General features: G+C 38.4%; 1 protein-coding gene across 4 annotated transcripts in view; it reads left to right on the plus strand.

Moving 5' to 3' along the window:
• RNASEH2B (ribonuclease H2 subunit B) overlaps positions 1 to 17,736 on the plus strand; it is a 64,297-nt gene that overhangs the window by 16,050 nt on the left and 30,511 nt on the right. For all 4 annotated transcript variants that reach the window (XM_024231047.3, XM_002824285.4, XM_063714914.1 and 1 more), the window contains 4 exons: positions 2,448 to 2,519; positions 4,497 to 4,604; positions 5,706 to 5,782; positions 9,897 to 10,011. In XM_024231047.3, the coding sequence (XP_024086815.1) occupies positions 2,448 to 2,519; positions 4,497 to 4,604; positions 5,706 to 5,782; positions 9,897 to 10,011 (372 nt within the window). The remainder of the gene's footprint in view (positions 1 to 2,447; positions 2,520 to 4,496; positions 4,605 to 5,705; positions 5,783 to 9,896; positions 10,012 to 17,736) is intronic.

The raw sequence follows: 17,736 nt of genomic DNA on the forward strand, positions 1-17,736 counted from the left end.
AATTTGGAACGTTTCAGACTTACTTTCTTCAAATTTTTTTTTTGTTCCCTCTTCTCCTTTTGGAAACTCCAGTTATACATACATTAAAATGCATGAAGTTGTCCCTTAGTTTACTAATACTCTTTTTTCTTCAAGTTTTTTTCTCTGTGTTCCCATTTTAGATAGTTTCTATTACTGTGTCTTCAAGTTCATTAATCTTTTCTTCAGCTATTAATTTTATCCAGTGTATTTTTCATCTTTAGAAATTCAATTTAGGTATTTTTTTTTGTAATCTTCTATGTCTCTAATTAACTTGTCCATGAGGAATGTTGTTTTTAAAGCCTTTGTCTATCAATTCTATTATCTTGTATATTAATACCCCTCTTTCAGTAATTGATTTTGTTTACTCATTATGGGCCATATTTTTCTGCTTCTTTGAATGCCTCATAGTATTTGATTAGATGGCAGACATTGCGAATTTTGTCCTTTTGGGTGATGAGTATTTTTGTATTTCCATAAATATCCTTGAACTTCATTCTTGGACACAGTTACTTTGAAAGAATTGGATACTTTTAGGTCTTGCTTTTATAATTAGTTTGGTGGGACCAGACCAGCAAATAGTTAGGGCTGACTGTTCCCTACTACTGAGGACCCTTTTGAGTACTATGCCTAAAGCTCCATGAATTGTGAGGTTTTACAGTCTGTCTGGGAATAGGCACAATTCAAGACCCTGAGGAAGTATGAGGTACTGTTTCCTCGAATCTGTTTAGATGAGTTTTCTCCTGGCTTTTGGGTAGTTTCATCACATGCATGCACTGATCCTACTTAAGTAGGACCCTCTGCAGATCTCTGGGGTCTTGTTTCTTTTTAGCCCTCTCCTTTCCTGTGTGCTGACCTGTGAACCCTAACCACCTTGGTGTCTCTGGAATTCTTAGCATCATCTCTTCAACTCAGCGAGTCAGCTAGGCTTTACTGGGTTCTCTCTTTCTGCACTGTGGCCTGGAAACTCTTTTAAGCTGGGCAATCATAGGGCTCATTTCATTTGTTTACCATCTCTCAGGGACTACGGTCCTGCATGGCCTGTGTGCAGTGCCTTGAGAATAGTTGTTTCATATGTTTTGTCTGGTGTTTTGTGGGTTTTTGTTGTTGTTGTTGTTTCAGAGGGTTAATTGAATTCCTGTTATTCCATCTTGGTGGAAAGTAGAAATCTCAATTTTTTTTTCTGTAGATACTTAATGTCACTATTAGTTTAAGAAAAAATGGTCATATTTTAACTATTCATGGGTAAGCCAACTTCTAAAATATGTCTGCTCTATTTAAGCTTATGAAGATCTGAAGTAGAGTAAAGGGAGTGGGGGCCATAGAAAAATAAAAGAGAGTAAAATCTCCCTTCTTTCATTCTTTCTCTTCTGCTCTTTTGGTAAATTGTTGCTATGCCCCCTTACTAATCCGAACCCCATTGTTCTTTTTGGTAATAGGGACATTTTAAGAGTTCTATGAATATGCCACTCAAAATATATGGAGAGTGTTACCAATAAAATTGTCATGGTCTTTATGTTTTAATCTATGTGATAAAAACTTGATGGTTTTGGTACAACTGGTTAACTCCTCGAAAAGAATATTTAAATTGGATTTCCTCTTAATATCTTATACCCAGATGTAGTCCAAATCGGTTAAAAATATAATTTCTAAATATTAAATGAAAATATAGGCAATTCACATAATCTTAAGACAAAGTCTTTCTAAGTGTGATACAAAGGATGCAACCATAATGAAAAAGATCAATATGATTACATGAAGATTTTATATCTTTTATATGGCAAAAATCATTATGAGCAGGATTAAAAACATAGTTGATATCCTTAGTATATAAAGATATCTCACAAAGTAGTAAAAAAAAAAAAAGCCAAATATCCCACTGGGAAATTAGGCAAAGGATAATTGTGTAAAAAATATAAGTTTCAGGTAAATATGTTTACAATGCTCTACTTCATCATAGTAACAATTACAAATGATAATACTAATAATAATAGCTATCATTTATTTCATGTTTCTATTTGCGTGATTACGTTAATGTTTTCAGTAGATTGGCTAATTTGATACTTTGAAAAACAAGTATACTATTATTGTCAGTTTATAAATGGCATTTGAGACAGGAGATTAAGACCCTTGCCCAAGGTGACAAAGCTATCCAAGTGGCTAAGCCAAGATTATCACCCAGGCCTTCTTATTCTAGACCCCTGATTCTCATCATTCCTCATAGAAATACATTTAAACTACCTGAAATTCAACTGCAACTTGCAGAGAAATTGGTAATTTGCTTGAGATCACAACATTTGTAAAGTGATAAATTGAGTTAAAAATCTTCGAAAAGTCATATAAGTAGAAGAAAGGAAAACAGGGTAAAGTAAGGTGAGCAACAAAGCAGCTGTGTGTTTTAATTTTATATATTCACGGTTTATTTTCAGAATATTTAAAAGATGCTTCAAAGAAGATGAAAAATGGGCTAATGTTTGTAAAACTGGTTAACCCGTGTTCAGGTAAGTTCTCTTCTCATAACTTGAATGTTCTTAAATGTGTGGCTAATGAGTATATACACTTTTATGTCTTTGTGTCCTTGCTCTTTCTAAATAGCTTTTAAAGTTAAGATGGCACCGTGAGGAGAAGAAAACAAGCTGATGACGTTACTAGTCTTCCCAGATAATTCATTTGACTTAAACATTTTAAAAATTTCTTCTCATAATTTTAATTCACAAAACTGTTCAGCCATCAGAAATACGGGCAAAACAAAAAAGTAGCATGTTTGAGTTCTCTTTAAAAACAGATTAATTTTCTTTGGCTTCCTTAAGCCAACTTTTCTTAGAGTAGTTATTCAACATTAGCCTCCATTTATATTCATTTTATCTTATAAAGTAAAATAAACAACCAGAATTTAAAAAAAAAACAAAAACAAAAACAGAAGGCTTTTACTTGACATGCCAAGATTTTGATTAGTTTCAGTTTTAGCTATACTTCCCTATTTTCTTCTGACCAAAAAGTAGTACTTTTTTTCTCTGTCAGGGGACTTTTTTTTTTTAATGATAAGCATTGTATATTGAAGGGATTCATATTTTATTGAAAAAATTTTATTTTAACTTTATATTCAGTGCATTTTCAGTTTTGTCTTCACATTTTTTAGGCAAAAATATTAAAATGTATTCCAAATATTGAGTAATATGGGCAATAGTGTTTATCTCTGTGTGTAATTGTTTTTCCATTAATTTATAAGGTTTTGCGTAGACACCTGATACTTGCCATATTAGAGGTTTCTCCTGGTGACAGTAATACTGAATAGTAAAAGTATGGGAGGGCCAATGAGTAGTGCCTTGTTGTTATAGAGACATGTAAATAGAAGCAACAAGAGAAGAAACACATTCCTGACTTTCTCCAGTGTTCTTTTCTTCAAAATGAAATTGACTGTAATTGGTCAACTATATTTAGAATTCTTAGTTATATATCAGACTAAGTTGAGATGAGAAATATTTCTTCAAGAGAAGTTTTAGGTAGCAGTAAAGGTTCTAAAGCATTTAAGAAAAGTACAGGTATAGAAGAAAGCCAGCCCTGTTTTAAAATTTCTGTTTTATCTAAATGCTCATAGACAACAGAGGAACAAATGTTTTTATTTGCTACATTGGCAGTGGGAAAGTAAAGGCTAACATTTGCTGAGTTCTTACTGTGTGCCAAGTATTGGTTTAGGAAATTTACATGTGTTCTTTTTTTTAATTCTTATAAAAACCCTATGAGGAGGTTCAGTATTGTCCCCATTTTACAGGTGTGGAAACAGCCACAGGAATGTTTATGTAACTTCTCCAAGGGCACGTGCCCAGCATATGGTGGAGATAGAGTTAAAGTCAGCATCCTTGTCTACAGAGATTGTGCTATGGTTAAAAAAAAAATTTTTTTTTCATTAGTTGAAGTGATAAAACATGCAGATGTGCACAGTCTTCACCCTTCTGCCTCCTCCCTTTTTTTTTTTTTTTTTGGTTAAGAAAGGAAAGGAAAAAAAATTCATTCAGTTGAATAAAGCTTTACTCACTCCCTATGGCTTCAAGCATGTCTGTCTTTCTCACTTAGGGTTGGCCTGTGGCTTGGTCCCTGTCAGACCCTGTGTGGGGAGAGCCACACACTGCCCAGAGGCAGGGACCCACGTGCCAGCTCATGTCATATGGCTGAACTGTTGTGTTTTGATAGTTTAGGAATGGATATTCCCTCTTGATCTGATGGAGGATTTAAGGACAGGCTTTGTATTAGTATTTTTTGGTTTAAGTCCAGTGAGGATTATGGAGCTGGAAAACTACCATCTATGTATAATAGCTGTAAGCTTTCCTTGGAATCAGTTTTTTAGAATAGACCTGTGTATGTTTATGTTCATATTAGGAACATTCGTCAGAGATACTGGATAGTCTTTTGGGGGTGTGTGTGTGTGTGTGTGTGTGTGTGTGAAAACTTACAAATAAAAGACAGATTTGTCTTAACAGGAGAAGGAGCCATTTACTTGTTCAATATGTGTCTACAGCAGCTGTTTGAAGTAAAAGTTTTCAAGGAGAAACACCATTCTTGGTTTATAAATCAGTCAGTTCAATCAGGTAGGTGACTAGTGTAAGCATTTCCAATAACTAAACACATTCTCCAGCTTTTCCATTCTTCACACGTGGGGTTGTGGGTCTGTCACCAGGTTTGGAGTCTGGTCACTGGTTTAGCCTTCCTTGGCATCAGAGCAGGTTTAATCAAGGAGAAAGGAAAGATCATTTGAACACTAAGGTTAAGTCATCTCCTGTGTGTCTTAGACAGTAGGAAGTTTTAAACTAGCAACTCTGATTTGTCTCCTAAAACAGTGACACATCCTGAGTTAGAAGTTAGATTTGTACATGGGGCACATATTGTGTTGATTAGAAACTCTTTTGAGGATCTTTGTGTTTTTAACATGTTATTTCCTTGAAATTGGGTACTGATATGGCTTCTAACATAGGCTAGAGCATAACAAAGTTTCTTTAAAATGCTTTGTCATATACCAGCCTGCCCACCTGCTCCCCCACCCCCATACACACATACACCCCCCCAGCACCAAAGTTCTGTTTCTTGTGGTGTTCCCTTAATTTGGGGCCAGTGCTGACTAAAGGAAGAGTAGGCCAACGGAACTGTTCTGCCTCATGTTCTGGGGTGGGGGCAGTCAGTGGCTATTCAAAGCATCCTACATTCCCCTGCCCACAGACCACAGAAGGGCCTGTGTATAGAGGGAATGGCACTGCTTTCCCATGGCTTTGTCCTCAAAAGCACAGGAAATTACATTTTACTGCAGCTTTATAGATAGACTGACTATACAGGTTTCCTAACATTGCCGTATTCTCATTCTGTCGGTGCTTCCTCCTAACCCCTCTTTTTTCAGGGCGTTGGGAGGCTGTGTTAAAAATGATTTCTAAAGAAGAAATGGAAAGTTAAAGATCAATTTCAGGATCTTGGTTCTCCTCTCCACACAGGGATTTGAAGCTCTTTGGAGTAAAATCTCATAGAGCACATTCTGCCTTTTGAGAGAATCACATAGACTCTGAGGCCTGTGTAAGAAGAGATTTGAATTTGGAATTTCACGTATATTTTTCAACACTGTTTTTCACTTTGAGATTAAGGTGAAATAGCCGCATTGTCTTTCCAAGATGTTTAATTCCCTTCGTCCTTTTTGTAATCTGCAGGAGGTCTTCTCCATTTTGCCACACCTGTGGATCCTCTATTTCTCCTTCTCCACTACCTCATAAAGGCTGATAAGGAGGTGAGTTTCCAGCTCGGGGCATCCACAGTGAGGAAACAGAATCAACTATTTTTGTTTGATCTCCTCTCTCTTCTTTTAATGATCCAAAGGTGGACTCTACCTTCATATCTAATATAGTGACTGGAGAAAACATGAGTCATATGGGCCAGTGCAGGACAGAGCACTACTGCACAGGCCAGAGAAGCAGCACCTTACTTTTGATCTAGTCTGACCCTGGCTTGCTTGTGACCTCTGACTTGTCTGACTCACTGTGCTATGCACCTTACTGCTTGACAAAGCCTGACAGCTAACACTCCTTTATCATTAAGTATTCCTTACACTTGAAATACAAAACAGATATTTAAAAATTGACCACATGTCTTAAAGGGTCTCTTCTTCAGTGAGAGACTGTGGAATAGGTAAACTGGAGCAGGTCCAATAGAAGCTCATTAATGGCAATGTGCTAGTTGAGACTTAAGGAATCCCAGATGGATAAAATTTACCTTTGGAATAGAAATAAAGACACAGCTTACTAATAGTAGTAATTTTAGCCGGAAGTTCTGTACTATTTTAGTCTCAGGATACATTTACAATTAAAATTATTAAGGGTTCTAAAGAGCTTATGTTTCTGTGGGTTCTAGCAATACTCACTCTTAGAAATTAAAACTGAGAGATTTAAAAATTATTTATTTAAAAGTTAATAAGGCCATTACATGTTAACATAAATAACACATTTTTATTGAAACAACCAAATTTAATGAGGCGTGTGGCATTGTTTTACATTTTTGCAAATCTCTTTAGTGTTTGGCTTAACTAGAAGACAATTGGATTCTTATATCTGATTCTGCATTCAGTCTGTTTCCATATGTTATTTTGGTAGGATTATATGAAAAATATGTGGCCCCATACATCTTTGTAGTTAGAAAAGGAAGACATAATGTTACAGCCTTTTTAGATTATTGTGGATATTCTTCTTTAATACTGCCTAAAAAATCAACAAGTAGTTTTTTAAAGTTTAGTTGCAATGTGGAATGTGAAATTTTGTCAGTTAACTTTCTATGCTCTGTTACATTAAAAGGCATTGGTCTATCTTGTACTTAAAATGCATCTTTTTAATAGTGTATGATTTTGTAACATCATGCTTTGGTCATTCGGAAAATATTGATTTGCTGAGTTATGCATATCTTCCAAATGTTGACACATCTCATTTTACACACACACACACACACACGCACTCCCTTTTGTTAATATTACCACTGATCTCATCAGAAAGCTCTTCAGGTATTGAGAAGCTGTCGTAGTGGCAGATAGAAATTTTCTACAATTCTGATTTTTGCTTGAAAGCTCAAATTTTATTATTGGCTGCAAATATTGTCAATCTTTCCCGTGAAATGACAAGCTCACTTCATTCATATTCTGCCTAATACCGGGGTCTGAATCACCGTAATTCATAGTGGGTTTTTCAAATAAAAATGGTATCCATGAAAAAGCAGCTGGTTCTGCTTGCAACTCAGCCAGCCCCAGGAGAACATGCTCTTCCTGGTAATCAGCTTATCTTTGGTTAAGCAGCCAAAGACCTTTAGCCATACCTCACTTTCATCACAGATAATTTACAGGACTTGTGTTCAAGGGCCAAGATTTAAGTAAAATTAATTGTTTTTACTGCTTGCTCAAGGATATTCTTAAGTGAAAATGGCATTTTTTAAACTGCACATAAATGGCGGTAAGGATCCAAATGATGACTAGGACAGTCTGGTGCCACCATCAGACTCGTGCTAAAGAGCCAGCAGTTTTACCCACCATTGCATTTGAATCATCAGTGCAGATGTCCACACAGTGAAAATGCAGATAGCATCTTAGCAGTATTAGGAAAATAGCTTTGAGCTTGGGTACTTCATGACCCAGGGATCCATCAACCATAGTTGGAAAATCTTTTAATTAATAACTTTAAGTGATAAGTGTTACTCAAACTGCTTAGAAGAATCTGGTTTTTTTGGACTCTCATGTTTGCATAAAGTTTGAACACTTATAAATTTCTTACTTAATCCTTATACCAAATTCCTGAAACCTCCATTTGATAGATAAATTAAGTTGCTATAAATACTGGAAGTCATAAAGTATCGATGCATGTTTTCTCTTGATGCAGCTTAGCCTTTTTTAGCCTCCTCCTTCCCTGCCCTCCGCCCTTCACTGTGGATTAGTGAAGTTTTATCCCTTCGTTTAATCATGTATCCCTTTATCTGGAAGCTACTGTGATGGCCAGTATAATGAGGGCACACAAGCTGTGAGGCTGGTAAGCCTCGTGTCTTTAAGGAACAGAAATGGTCCTAATCACCACCAGGAAGGCCCTGGGGAATATTCGGGGAGGAATTTGTAAACCTCAGTGGCTCACCTATGTGGTGTTTTCTAGGATAAATTAATGAGCAGAAAGACACCAACCAGCCTCAGCAAATATATTGATCTGCACTTAAGGCTCCCCCTCCCCTTTTTGATAGCAATTCTCCATCTCCCATTAGGACCATGACTCTGGGGGATTAACCCTATCTTGGCACTCTGGGCACCTCCAGGGTGCTATGGCGAGCTCACGTTGACAGGTGCAGAATGAAGCAGAAATGCTGTTTAGGGTGGCCTTTGGCTTTCATTTTAAACCGTCGTACTTCCCAAACACGTCTTCCCAAGTGCCAAAAATGCTGTTTAAAGTAACATTTGAGATGTTTAAGTATTTCCTTCTCTACATTTTAGACATGATCATTTCCTATTTAGTTAAAAATTATTGATACACACTTTTGAAATGTGACCTGTTCTTTTAAACTTATTTTAACATCAGTAAAAATCACTCTTTTTTTCTAGGTATCCCACTGCTACTAGCTTTATAGTCAAGGCAGGTTGCTTATTACATTTCCTTCAATGTATATATGGTAAATAAAAATAAGAATGAAACACTAGTTAATTGTGAAATTATTTTATATCATGATTGTATGGTAGTCCATTACATATAAATATTGTTTTAGAGTAGTCAAACATTTAACATATTGATCGATCATGGAAGACTATAGATTTAAGGTAGAAATCTAAAGACAGTAAGACTTGGGAAAAATCTGTGCATTATTCTTACTATTTGAAGGAAAAAGAACATTTAAATTGAGATAGTTCATGGCACTAGTTAACCTAAGAGAAAGTGTGGCAAGCTATCACATGCTCTCAAATGATTGAGAAGATTTTACCCTTAAAACCCAAGAAAGCTGCATTTGCAGAAATTGATCAGATGCAGTTTTTGTGTCTTCAGGAGGAGTTGTCAGTACACGAGAGGTAGAGCAAGCTAGAAGTGGGGCATGGGCAAGGCCATATATCTGGTACAGTCTGGTGTCCCCAAATCAGGGGGCTAATACCTTAATTTAGACAAACTTCGCCTCCACTTGCTACTAGTACAGTTAAGAAAAACTAGACCTAATTCCAAAGAATGATGTTGTGAATCCATATGGTCTGCACTTCTGGCCCACTGGCAACCAGGCCGTATAAACTTCTCTGGCTGAGCCTGATTTAGCCTGTCTGCAGCTTCCCATGACTTCTCCCTCTGGCTGTCTTTTCTTTTATTCTGGTCTAAATTTGGAAGCATTGTGAGGCAGCTCTGACAGGGGTAGATTCACTTTTGTATTTTCTTTTTGTGGCGGGTGCTTCTTTCATCATCCCTAGAGTGATGATGGGGAGGAAGATGTATGTCTGGGCCTGGTCTGGGCTTGTTCCAATGTGACAGTCAGGACTCTTGCTCTGTGACCACAGCTGGTTCTTCAAATTGAATGGGTTGGACCATCCCCAGGCAGTGTCTACCATCTTTGCAAGCTTCTGTGGCTTCCAGTGCTTTTGTAGATTGATGTTGTTCCCCATTTCATTTGGGGACTGTACACCCAAGGTAGATGGTGTGCTGTGTGGGACTCCAGTGCTCACAGGAGCTTCCTGAAGGGAACTGGGGTCCGTCCTAGAGCCTGTCCCATTGTAGGGATTCCTTAGATGGAATAGGTGGCTCTGCACTAAGTTTAAAGGCCCAGCCATGAGTTAATGTGTCTTTTTCTCTTTTTTTCTGAATGTTTTTGTTGAATGAAATGCTTGCTTTCCAACTAACTAAGTGTTTTTTCAGGGGAAGTTTCAGCCCCTTGATCAAGTTGTGGTGGATAACGTGTTTCCAAATTGCATCTTGTTGCTGAAACTTCCTGGACTTGAGAAGTTACTTCACCATGTGACAGAGGAAAAAGGTATGGTATAACTTAAAGGCTTATGGCTGGTAGAAAGGATGGACCTTGCCTAAGAACGTGGCTGCTTACAGACCCACTGAATGTAAGGCTTATTCTGTGTCCACCATAGGGAAAACTATCATTCAGATTTGCTAACACTGCCAGCACTGTTCCTCTATTGCTTTGGAGTGTTTAGTCTTTGGAACTACAACCATGGCAGTCTAGGGCCTACGTCCACAGGGCAGGAATCACAAGGTGTGGCTTCAGTCTCGCTTCTTCTTTGAACTAGTTCTGTGACATCAGGCAAGTCACTCAGCTGCTTTCTGCCCCAGATTTCTCATTGTAAAATTACGTAAAACCTGTACCTTAATAGATGGAAGCATTTATCGAGCACCTACCAAAAAGCATATGTTGCACGTTAGTGCTAAGCTCTAGCTACTTATGAATAAGACGTTGTCCTTTTCTTCACTTTGCGCCCAGTCTGATGGGGGTCAATGACAAGCTGAGCAGTGACCACACAATGTAATGGAAGTGAACTCTGAATTTGCTGGGGATGCACAGGACAGGTTTCTAATCTGGCGGGGTTGGGTGGGGAGTGTAGGTGGGTAGATGTCGTGTTGCTTTCCTGGGGGAAATGACCTCTTTATGGAGTCCTGAAGGATAGTCAGAGAAGCAGTGTAACAGAGGCTCAGATGTATGGAAAAGTTTGTCAGGTTCAGGAAGTTCCAAGGAGTTCAAAGTATAGGATTCTGGGGAAGGATGTAGGTTGGTAAGGAATGAGGCGGGAATGCTGGGCATGAGTCCAGATGGTAAAGGGCCCTGTGTGTGTTTGGACTTTGCTTAATGGTAGTGGAGTGTCTGTGAAGTTTTAAGCATGGCAGTCTGCAGTGTGGAGAGTATATTGGAGAAGCCAGGTCCACCAAGGCTGTTGCAGTGATCCAGACAGGAGATAGTGGTGGCCTTGATCTTAGGAGATAGAACAGGAAGAAAGTAGCGATTTAGAGATGGACCCAACTGCATCTGGTGGTTGGGTGGTGGTCAAGGAGAAGGAGGAGTCAAGAGTGACTTCTGGGTTTGTGCCTGACCCAAAGGATGTGTAGTGGTGGGATCCTGGACACAGGGAACATGGGCTGGAGGAGCAGGATAGGATAATGAAGAGATTCGTTTTCACTATCATTCATTTAATTTTTCAGAGGGGAAAGTAAGGCAGTGTGTGTGAATGTGTTTTGACAGGTTAGAAATAGTATAAAAACTTGGCTTCAGTGTCTCAAAAAATCATCCAAGTAGTTTCAGGGTTAATATGGAAACAAAGTGTGGGAACCAGAGCATCCAGCTGATAAGTTGTGGCTGTTTGGGGTCATAGATGGTTTGGCCAACTATGACAGTTCTTCTGGGACCAAGAAAGTGGTGATTCCAAGAAGTGTAAGCTTACAGTGGGAAAGAGGAGAACCTTATTGATTGCATTTTATGTTTAAGGGGTCCAGTAAATTCATACTTGGCCACACTTGGAGCTCCAGTTTGGAAGTGAGGAGTGTATGATGCCAAGGTTTTATCAAAGCACTTCCATTAAAGACATTCCCTGATGCTGAGTTTGGCAGAAGACAGCAATGTTTTTGTGGGTGACAAATGAATTAGCCCATAACCACTTTTAAAAGATAAAGTAATGAAGAATAATTTAATTAAGCCATGTTAATTTTTGTCAACTTAATGCAAGCTGAAAGTGCAGTTAACTCATTGTCCAGAATTCTGCTATTAGCTGTATAAGAACAATCATCTTAAAACCCAGAAATCCGGATTTAGAAACAGTGTTAGTGCCTCAGCATTTGTTTCCTTACAGTCTGCGGCCGAGAGCAAGAGGCTCTCTCTGTCTCATCCCTTCCCTCTTGTACACCGAACTCCTGACCATTTATTGCATCATTATCTGAACTTCTGTCTTAGTCTCCTTTGCTTCTCAATATTGCCTAACTTTTGGAAGTTCTGCACTTCCATTTTCAAAGTAGCTATATTATTAGCCTTTATATTTGCCAGATTTCAAAAACCCTAGGCCTCAATTTTTTACTTTATTTTTAAGTGATGGGCAAAACATAAAATACTTTAGAATAAATTTCACACAGTAAAAGATGTATTCAATCTCTAGAGGTTTGGCAGTTTCTTTTTATCAAATTCTTCCCTTAATAAGCTGAAGCCTTTGAATCTCAAAATAATGGAAGTTTTAAAAACAGAACCAAAAAGATTTTTATTTTTATGTTTTTATTTTTATTTTTTTAAGACAAGGTCTTGCTCTGTTGCCCAGGCTGGAATGCAGTGGCACAATCGTGGCTCACTGCAGCCTCAATCTCTGGGGCTCAAGCAATCCTCCTACCTCAGCCTCCTGAGTAGCTAAGACCACAGGTACAAGCCACCACACCTGGCTAATTTTTTCATTTTTTTTGGAGAGATGAGGGGGTCTCCCTATGTTATCCAGGCTGGTCTTGAGCTCCTGGGCTCAAGGGATCCTCCTGCCTCAGCCTCCTAAAGTGCTGAGATTATAGGTGTGAGTCACTATGCCCATTCTCAAAAAGATTTTTAAATGGGGGGAAAAATACATAAGATTCTCAAATGCCTCATCCTCAAAAAGACCTTTTCATCAAAATACATACAAGCATTTTCACATTACTTGCTTTACCCCTTGACCCAAAACATAAATATGTGAAATATGTTTCTTTATGGAAGATCTGTGTACAGGGACAGTATACTGAGATAGCATCTTTTCCATGAAGATCTATAGGGATCAGCATTCGGAAGTTTACCACTGCCATAGAGTCCAACGAGACAAGTGCAGTACCTGCACTTCTATGATGGCAAAACTTCTGTGGTTATTGGTTTACATATATTATATAGTCCTTGCAGTAATTTTCTTTCATTATATATTATAATCTGCATTCTCACAAATGAGGAAACCAAGGCTTAAAGAGTTTAAGTAACTTGACTGACACTATAGAACTTGAAGTGGTAGAACCAGGCTTTGAACCTATGTCTGTCTGACAGCAACTCTTTTGCCTTCCTTCTTATAGCTGTGTATGTAACACTTCCAAAATACTCTATAAGCGTTTTGTGTGTGTGTGTGTGGTGTTTCATGTAAAAATAAAAACTTGACTCTTTTTTTTTTTTGAGATGGGGTCTCACTCTGTTGCCCAGGCTGGAGTGCAATGGCGCAATCTTGGCTTACTACAACCTCTGCCTCCTGGGCTCCAGTGATCCTCCCACCTCAGCCTCCCAAGTAGCTGGGACTACAGGCGGGCGCCACCACAGCCGGCTAATTTTTGTGTTTTTAGTAGAGACAGGTTTTCACTGTGTTGGCCAGGCTAGTCTCGAACTCCTGACCTCAAGTGATCCACCCACCTCAGCCTCCCAAAGTGCTGGGATTACAGGTGTGAGCCACTGCACCCAGCCAAAAACTTGACTCTTTTAAAATTTATTTTTCTTTTAATTTTTTTTTAGAGACAGAGTCTCACTCTGTCACCCAGGCTGGAGTGCAGTGGCACCATCATGGCTCACTGCATCTTTGAACTCCTGGGCTCAAGTGTCCTCTCATCTCAGCCTCCAGAGTAACTGGGACTATAGGTGTGCACCACCATGCCCAACTAAGTTTTTTTATCTTTAGCAGAGACAAGGTCTTACTATGTTGCCCAGCCTGGTCTCCAACTTCTGGGCTCAAGCAATCCTCACACCTCAGCCTCCCAAAGTGCTGGAATTACAGGCGTGAGCCACCATGCCTCACTTTGATTTTTCTTTTTTAATCTCATGTATTTCCTCTTTATAATTTCCCTTTGTGTGGCAAAAAGAGAGAGAGACAGGGAAGGAGACAGAAAAAACTTCCATAGCTTAAGGAAATGTCCATTCTTATCCCTCCAGGGAGCTTCCTAGAGCTTCTAGGCACTGTATGACCCCGCAGGCCTTATTCTAGTGATTGTGTTGGGTACTGGCTACTTATTTGAATGTGGATTATTGTCGATTTATAAATCAGTGTTTGCTTCCATTCTCTGTAATTTATTTCTAGATTTCTAAATAAGAAAGACGACTACTAAAGAGTTGTCAGTTACTATCCATGATGGGGAGTAAAGGTAAAGAAGAAAGCGATGTTTTTTAACTTCCATTCCCTCCATAGGCACTTGTGCAGATAGAGTAAAGCTTGAAATACTCAAATTCCCCAGCTAGCTGTTTTGATATTAAACTCCAGATGCTGTCTTAAACATCTGTGGCATTAAAGACCTGGTAAAGGCTGCTAGGCCTGTGAGAATCTTCCCCTTTTGCCTTCTCCCTGATGAATGAACCTGGCCATGGTTGTTTGTACCCTGAATGATGATGGCAGTGACCTTAGCCCTGCCTACTTTATTAGTGAAGGAAATGATGTGTCTCTGTTTGCTAGTTGTGGGGCTCAGAGCAGATTTCTTGCCAAAGAAGTGCACATTCAGTGGAGAGATGGCATGGGAAAGGACTAATGACAGGTCACGAACCTTATCTTGAATGTAACCCTTTGTTTCATATTGCCAGCCCAAGCTGCAGTGCACTGTCTGAGGTGATTAACAGGAAGAGCCAGGAAAACTTACCTGATTAAAATATCCCAAGTACAATTGCCAAGTTTCTTTCCCTAGGAGGCAGGGGAAGAAAGCGATCATATATGAGTTTCTCAGTTATGGAAAACATTGAGAAAGTAGAAGTGAAAATGTGCCCGAGGCAGTTCAAAATACATCAGGGAAATTCAAGTTTGTGAGCCAATTACCCAGTTGCTGAACATGTTACTTAACTGTGGACTCTCTTTTATTCCATCTTTATTTTGTAAACCCAGTCTTTCCAGATGTTTGAAATCAGTTTTATAGGCACCAGGCACATAAGGGAAAAAAACCTTTCCAGCGTATGCATGTATTATCAAACTCACTGACTCTCACAAATATTAAATTTAGGACACAAATGAACATGCTGTGGTATTTTTCATAATTATGGATAGTCTGTGGCCTTCATGAATATTTTAAACCTCCTTGTTTTTCAAAATTTGTAAATTTCAAAAATAAGCAGTAATTTATACACTGGGTCCATGTGTAGCCTTCTGGGATATAGTAATCATCTTGCCATCTAAGTGTTAACTTAGAAATAAATTTATAATTTAAAAACTTCATAGGAAAAAACCTCCAGACCAAGCTATCTTCACTAATAAATTTTACTATACGGAAGAAATGATAGTCAAAGAAATAACACTTGCTCAAACTCTTTCAGAAAATAGATGAGGAAGGAATGTTTCCCAACTATTTTTATGCAACTGGAATTGCCCCAGTACCAAATCAAAATTATTACCAAAAAAATAGACCGTTATCCCTTATGATTATAGACTAAAAAATCCTTAAGAAAATATTGGAAAATCAAATATCTAAAAATTAAATATATAAAACCTAAGTGGGGTTTATTGCAAGAATTCACAATTGGTTGAGCATTAGAAAATCAATTAGTGTAATTTACCATATTTATGCATTACAAAATTGTATGATTATCTCAAAAGACACAGAAAAGGTATTTGATAAAATTCAGTCATGATATAAATTATCAGCAAATGAAGAATAAAAGGGAACTTCCAAGGGCATCTATGGCAAACTTAAACAGCTAACATCATCTTCATTGTAAAAGACTGAACACAATCTTCCCCCAAGACTGGATACAAGAGAAGGATGCCTGCTCTTACCACTTCTATTCACCATGTGGTGGATGTCCTAGCATGTGCAATAAGACAAGAAAAAGGCATACAGATTGGAAAGTCAGTAGTACAACTGTCTTTATTCATAGACAATGTTGTCATGTATGAAAAAATCCAAAAGAATCTACAAAAGAAGTTACTAGAATTGATAAGCAAAGTTTCAGGATACAAGCTCAATATACAAATATTAGTTGTGTTTCTATATATTGTCATTGAACAATTGGATAATGGAATAAAAACATACTATTTATACTACCATTAAAAATAACATTCTAGTGCTAAATGTAACACAATATGTGCAAGGCCAATATGCTGAACATTACAAAATATTGCTGAGAGAAATTAAAGAAAATTAAATAAATGGAGAAATAGGCCATGTTCGTGGATTGGAAGACTCAATATTTTTAAGGTATCTATTTTTCCCAAATTGTTCTGTAGATTCAGTGTAATACTTAGCCAGCTCCATTTTTTTTTCTTTTTTTGGTAGGTATTGATAAACTGATTCTAGAATTTATATGACTATGTAAAGCAGCAGAAGCAGCAGTCTCCAACCTAATTTTGGCAGCAGGAACTGGTTTTTCAGGAAGACAATTTTTCCATGGATGGGGCGGGGAGGGGGATGTCTTTGGGGTGAAACTGTTCCGCCTCAGATCATCAGGCATTCAATTCTCATAAGGAGCACACAACCTAGATCCCTTGCATGTGCAGTTGACAATAGGGTTCGCACTCCTATGAGAATCTAATGCCATCACTGATCTGACAGGAGGCAGAGCTCAGCTGGTAATGCTCGCTTTCCTGACACTCACTCCTGCTGTGTGGCGCAGTTCCTCACAGGCCATGGATTGGTACCAGTCCATGGCTTGGGGATTGGGGAGCCTTGATGTAAAGGACCTATAATAGTCAAAACAATTTTGAAAAAGAAGAATTTGGAGAACTTACACAAACTGAATTAAAGACTTACTATAATCAAGAAAATGTGGGGGCCAGGCACAATGACTCATGCCTGTAATCCTAGCAGTTTGGGAGGCCGAGGCAGTAGGATTGCTTGAGGCTGGGAGTTCGAGAACAGCCTGAGCAACATAGCAAAACCCCATTTCTACAGAAAGTTTTAAAATTAGGCAGCTGTGGGCCAGGCACAGTGGCTCACACCTGTAATCCCAGCACTTTGGGAGGCCAGCGCAGGTGGATCATGACGTCAGGAGATCGAAACCATCCTGGCTAACATGGTGAAACCCCGTCTCTACTAAAAATACAAAGAAAATTAGCCAGGTGTGGTGGTGGGCACCTGTAGTCCCAGCTACTCGGGAGGCTAAAGCAGGAGAATGGCGTGAACCCAGTAGGCAGAGCTTGCAGTGAGCCAAGATCGCGCCACTGCCCTCCAGCCTGGGTGATAGAGCGAGACTCTGTCTCAAAAAAAGAAAAAGAAAAAAAAATTAGCCAGCTGTGGTGGTATGCGCCTGCCGTTCCAACTATTTGGGAGGCTGAGGAGGGAAGATCACTTGAGCCCAGGAGGTTGGGGTTACAGTGAACTGTGATCACACAATTGCACTCCAACTTGGGTAACAGAGTGAGACCCTGTCCCTAAATTTAAAAAATAAATAAAAATAAAATAAATGTAGTGTTGGTATAAGGATAAATGTATAGATAAATTGAATAGAACAGAGTATCTAGAAATAAACCCACACTTACATGGTCAATTGATTTTTTTTTTTTTCCAAAGGTGTGAAGATAATTCAGTGGGAAAAAGGATAATCTTTGCAACAAATGTTGATGGAAGAATTTGGTGTACATATGAAAAATAACGTTGATTCTTTACCTCATACAGAAAAATTAACTCAAAATGGATCACTATGTTAAATTCAAAAATGAAAATTATTGAGCTTCTAGAAGAAAGCATAGGATAAAATCCGTGTTCCCTTGGGAGGCAAAGATTTCTTAGGACACAAAACCCACTAACTGTAAAAAAATTATGAATTGTATTTTATCAAAAGTATTATCTTTTGTTTTTGAAAAATGCCATT

This window comes from Pongo abelii, chromosome 14 (assembly GCF_028885655.2).
Source record: "Pongo abelii isolate AG06213 chromosome 14, NHGRI_mPonAbe1-v2.0_pri, whole genome shotgun sequence".
NCBI lineage: Eukaryota > Metazoa > Chordata > Mammalia > Primates > Hominidae > Pongo > Pongo abelii.